This window comes from Lipotes vexillifer, unplaced genomic scaffold (assembly GCF_000442215.2).
Source record: "Lipotes vexillifer unplaced genomic scaffold, Lipotes_vexillifer_v1.1 scaffold611, whole genome shotgun sequence".
Lineage (NCBI taxonomy): Eukaryota > Metazoa > Chordata > Mammalia > Artiodactyla > Lipotidae > Lipotes > Lipotes vexillifer.
The window spans coordinates 2499459-2503321 of record NW_006785619.1 but is presented as its reverse complement, the minus strand read 5'-3'; the positions used below and the strand labels follow the sequence as shown (position 1 = coordinate 2503321).

General features: G+C 37.9%; 1 protein-coding gene across 1 annotated transcript in view; it reads left to right on the top strand.

Annotated features, from left to right (window-relative positions):
- Positions 1 to 3863, top strand: part of STX8 (syntaxin 8) — a 256727-nt gene that overhangs the window by 51810 nt on the left and 201054 nt on the right. Inside the window, exon 6 of the mRNA XM_007457836.1 lies at positions 998 to 1122. Coding sequence (XP_007457898.1) covers positions 998 to 1122 — 125 coding nt within the window. The remainder of the gene's footprint in view (positions 1 to 997; positions 1123 to 3863) is intronic.

Sequence of the window (3863 nt, the reverse complement as noted above, 5' to 3'; positions counted from 1 at the left end):
GCTTCAGTAGTTGTGGCTCGCGGGCTCTAGAGCACAGGCTCAGTAGTTGTGGCGCACGGGCTTAGTTGCTCCGTGGCATGTGGAATCCTCCCGGACCAGGGCTCGAACCCGTGTCCCCTGCATTGGCAGGTGGATTCTTAACCACTGCGCCACCAGGGAAGCCCCTCATTACCATCATTTTAAAAATCCTATGAGTCATACTATAGAGTGAGTGGCTGTTCCCATCTGGGTAGAAATGGTCGGATATGGTTTCATCCACTAGATGCTCCTCATAGTTTGGACAGAATGTGGGCAGGTGGAGGCAGAAGGGGAGATACCTGGAGTGAGAAGGATCCTGTAAACATGGGACTGAGGCCAGAAGTGTGTGTTCTGTGTTCCTTGGCCAGCAAGGAGCCCAGTATGTCTGGTGCAGAAGGAGCGTATGGGTTATGAGAGGGAGTCAAGATTAGGATGGATAATTCAGAATTTGTGTTATAAATGCTACGCTATATTCATAGACTTGGTTTTGAAACTCTGCACGTGTTTCTATCTGAGCAGCCAAATACGAAATAAGAAAGTCAGTGGTCATTTTTAATGCTATAACCTGTAGTGGCAACATTATATCTTCTCGAGAAATAATATTTGTGCTTTTGGTGCCACCTGTGAGACTTTGTCCTAATAGAAAGGCCACTTCCATTTGGCCTTGTGTTTTGAAATTTAAGACCTTCATTTATGATTATTGACTCACATGTCTCATGGAGGATTAGTAAAACTATTATGCGCTGCCACAGTCTCCTTTACAGGCTGTAATTCTCCTGGGGACCAGGCTTGGGCCTTATTCATTTGCGTATCTCTTCCAGCACTGAACACAGTTGCTGGCATAAACTAAGCGTGCAATAAATTGCAGTCGAATTGAATTTTCAAAGCAGGCGAGGCTAGCCCCTTCGGCACTTGTGGGAGTGATTTGCAGCAGAGCTATATTTTTTGAGTTATGTAATTCCTGTAATCTTGTTCTCAGGTCCAGCCTGATGACTGGAGGGGCCAAGCGAGGAGGACCCAACCCGTGGCTCTTCGAGGAGCCGGAGGAGACCAGAGGCTTGGGTTTTGATGAAATCCGGGAACAGCAGCAGAAAATTATCCAAGGTACTAAATACCCCAAGAGCGTGGGCTCAGAAACATTGTCAGATTTTTTTTTTACCATAGCCTTGGGGATATTCCTTATACCCACTGAAAATCGGAGGTAAAACTGTTGGTCTTTGAGAGCGCTTGGCGCTTTTGTGCCTCAGGGTACCTGAAGGTTAGACAAATGCTGTTGTCTATCCAGGTAGCTCATGGAAGTAGGGATTCTCTCCTGGGAGAGGGACAGAGCAGTTCTGAGTCTGATCAGTCCAGGTGACTCTGAGGCATGTGCCCCCTCCCTGTTCTCCACGACTGGGGATCATTCTCCAAAGAAAAAGACTCCATTTTTTTCATATATAAGTCAATTTGTTTTATTTTTTACTTTTTTCTTTATTGGAGTATAGTTGCCTTACAGTGTTGTTAGTTTCTGCTGTACAAAGAAGTGATTTTGGCTTTTACCTTCAAGTTCATCTTGCCCAGTGGCTTTTAAAACTGCTAATTTCTTCTCTTTGTTAATTTCGGAAGTAACGCATGTTTGTTATACAAAGTTCAAACAATATAGGGATATATAAAATGAAAAGCTGTATCTATTGTTTCTCCGATCTCAAACTGTAAACAGATTAACAATACATTTCCTCAGGCTTTTTTTCTATACATACATACTGTATATTCAGTGTAAGCACACATATATTTTACATAAATGAGATCATGATATAGATAATTCCACAGCTTTTTAAAAAACTTAATATGTGTGATAGACATTTTTCATGTCAGTGTTAGATGTTCCACTTTTTTAAAAACAGCTTTATGGAGGTGTGGTTGACATCATAAATAGCACATATGTAAAGTGCATGCTTTAGTAAGCTTTGATACGTTTATACATCTGTGAAACCATCAGTACAATCCAAATAATAAACATAATCATTACTCCCGACAGTTTTCTTCATGTCTCTTTGTAAATCTTACTGTTGTCCCTCCCACATCCCCAGATAGCTGCTGATCTGCTTTCTGTTGCTATAAATTAGTTTTTTTTTTCTGTATAAATGGAATCATACAGTATGTGCTCTTTAGTTGGGGAGGTGGGGTCTGGCCTCTGTCTCCGTGTAACTATTTTAAGGTTCATCCACGTTGTTCCATGGATTAGTATTTCATTCTCTTACATTACAGAATAGTATTCCCTTGCATAAATTGGCCACAATCTGCACATCCATTCACCTGTTGATGCGTATTTTGTATTTTACAAATAAAACTGCCATGAACATTCATGTGCAAGTCTTTGTATGGACATACATTTTCATTTTTCTTAGGTAAATACCGGTGGAATGACTGAGTCATATGTTTAACTTTTTTTTAAAACATCTTTATTGGAATATAAGTGCTTTACAATGGTGTGTTAGTCTCTGCTTTATAACAAAGTGAATCAGCTATACGTATATCCCCATTATGTTTAACTTTTAAGGAAACTGCCAGACTCATTTCAAAAGTAGTTGTGCAATTTTACATCGCCACCCGAAGAATTTGTGTCCCAATTGCTTCAGATCCTCACCAAAGAGTGCTATAGAAAGTCTTTTTAATTTGAGACATTCAAGTAGGTGTGTAGTTGCATTTCATCGTGGTTTTAATATGTATTTCCCCAAAGACTGAATCTCTGCATGTGCTTATTTGTCATCAGCGTGTCGTCTTTGATGAAGGATGTGTTCAAATTGTCTACCTATTTTTAATTGGGTTGTTCATCTTTTATTATTGAGTTTTAAGAATTAAAAAAAAATCCTTTTATGTTTGTCAGATATTTATGTTTTAGAAATATTTTCTCCCCATCTGTGGCTTATATTTTTGGTTTTCTTAACAATGTCCTTTAAAGAGCAGAGGTTCTTAATGAAGTCCGATTAGAAATCTTTGACTACCTAAAGCCACAAAGATTTACTGCCTTTTTTTTTCTAGGAATTTTATAGTTTTAGGTTTTACAATAGGTGTATGGTCTACTTTGAATTGATTTTTTTTAATATAGCAAGATGAAATGCATTTCTTTTTTTTTCATTTGCATATCTATTTGTTCCAGCACCATGTGAAAGAAAAGAGTATCCTTTCTCTACTGAATTACTTGACTGTTCTTGGAAATCAGTTGACCGTATATGGTGTGGGCCTATTTCTGGGCTTTGCATTCTGTTCCATTTGTCCATTTGTTTATCTTTACATCAGTGCCACACTGTCTCCATTATTGTACCTTTGCCACAAGTCTTTAAGTCAGGTAGTATAAGTCCTCCAACTTTGTTCTTTTTCAAAATGTGACTGGCTATTCTAGATCTTTTGCATTTCCATATGAATTTCAGAATCTGCTTTCAATTTCTACAAAAAAGCCTCGGGGGCTTTTGATTGGGATTACATTGCATCTTTAATTTGGGGAGAATTGACATCTTAACAATATTGTCTTCTGATCCATGAATATGGTATATCTCTCCATTTATTTAGTTCTTTAATTTTTCTCAGCAGTGCTTTGTAGTTTTCCCTGTACGTCTTATACATCTTTTATCAGATTTATCCCTAAGTGTTCATATTTTTTTCTCTTATTAATGGCATTTATAAATTTCTACTTCTGATTGTGGCTAGTATAAAAATACAATTGATTTTTGTATACTGACCTTGGATCAGGCAGCCTTGCTAATAAACTCACTAATTAATAGCTTTTGGGTAGAATCTATAGGATTTTCTATACAAATGGTCAGTGCCATCTGTGGATAAAGACAGTTTTACTTTTTTTTTTTTTT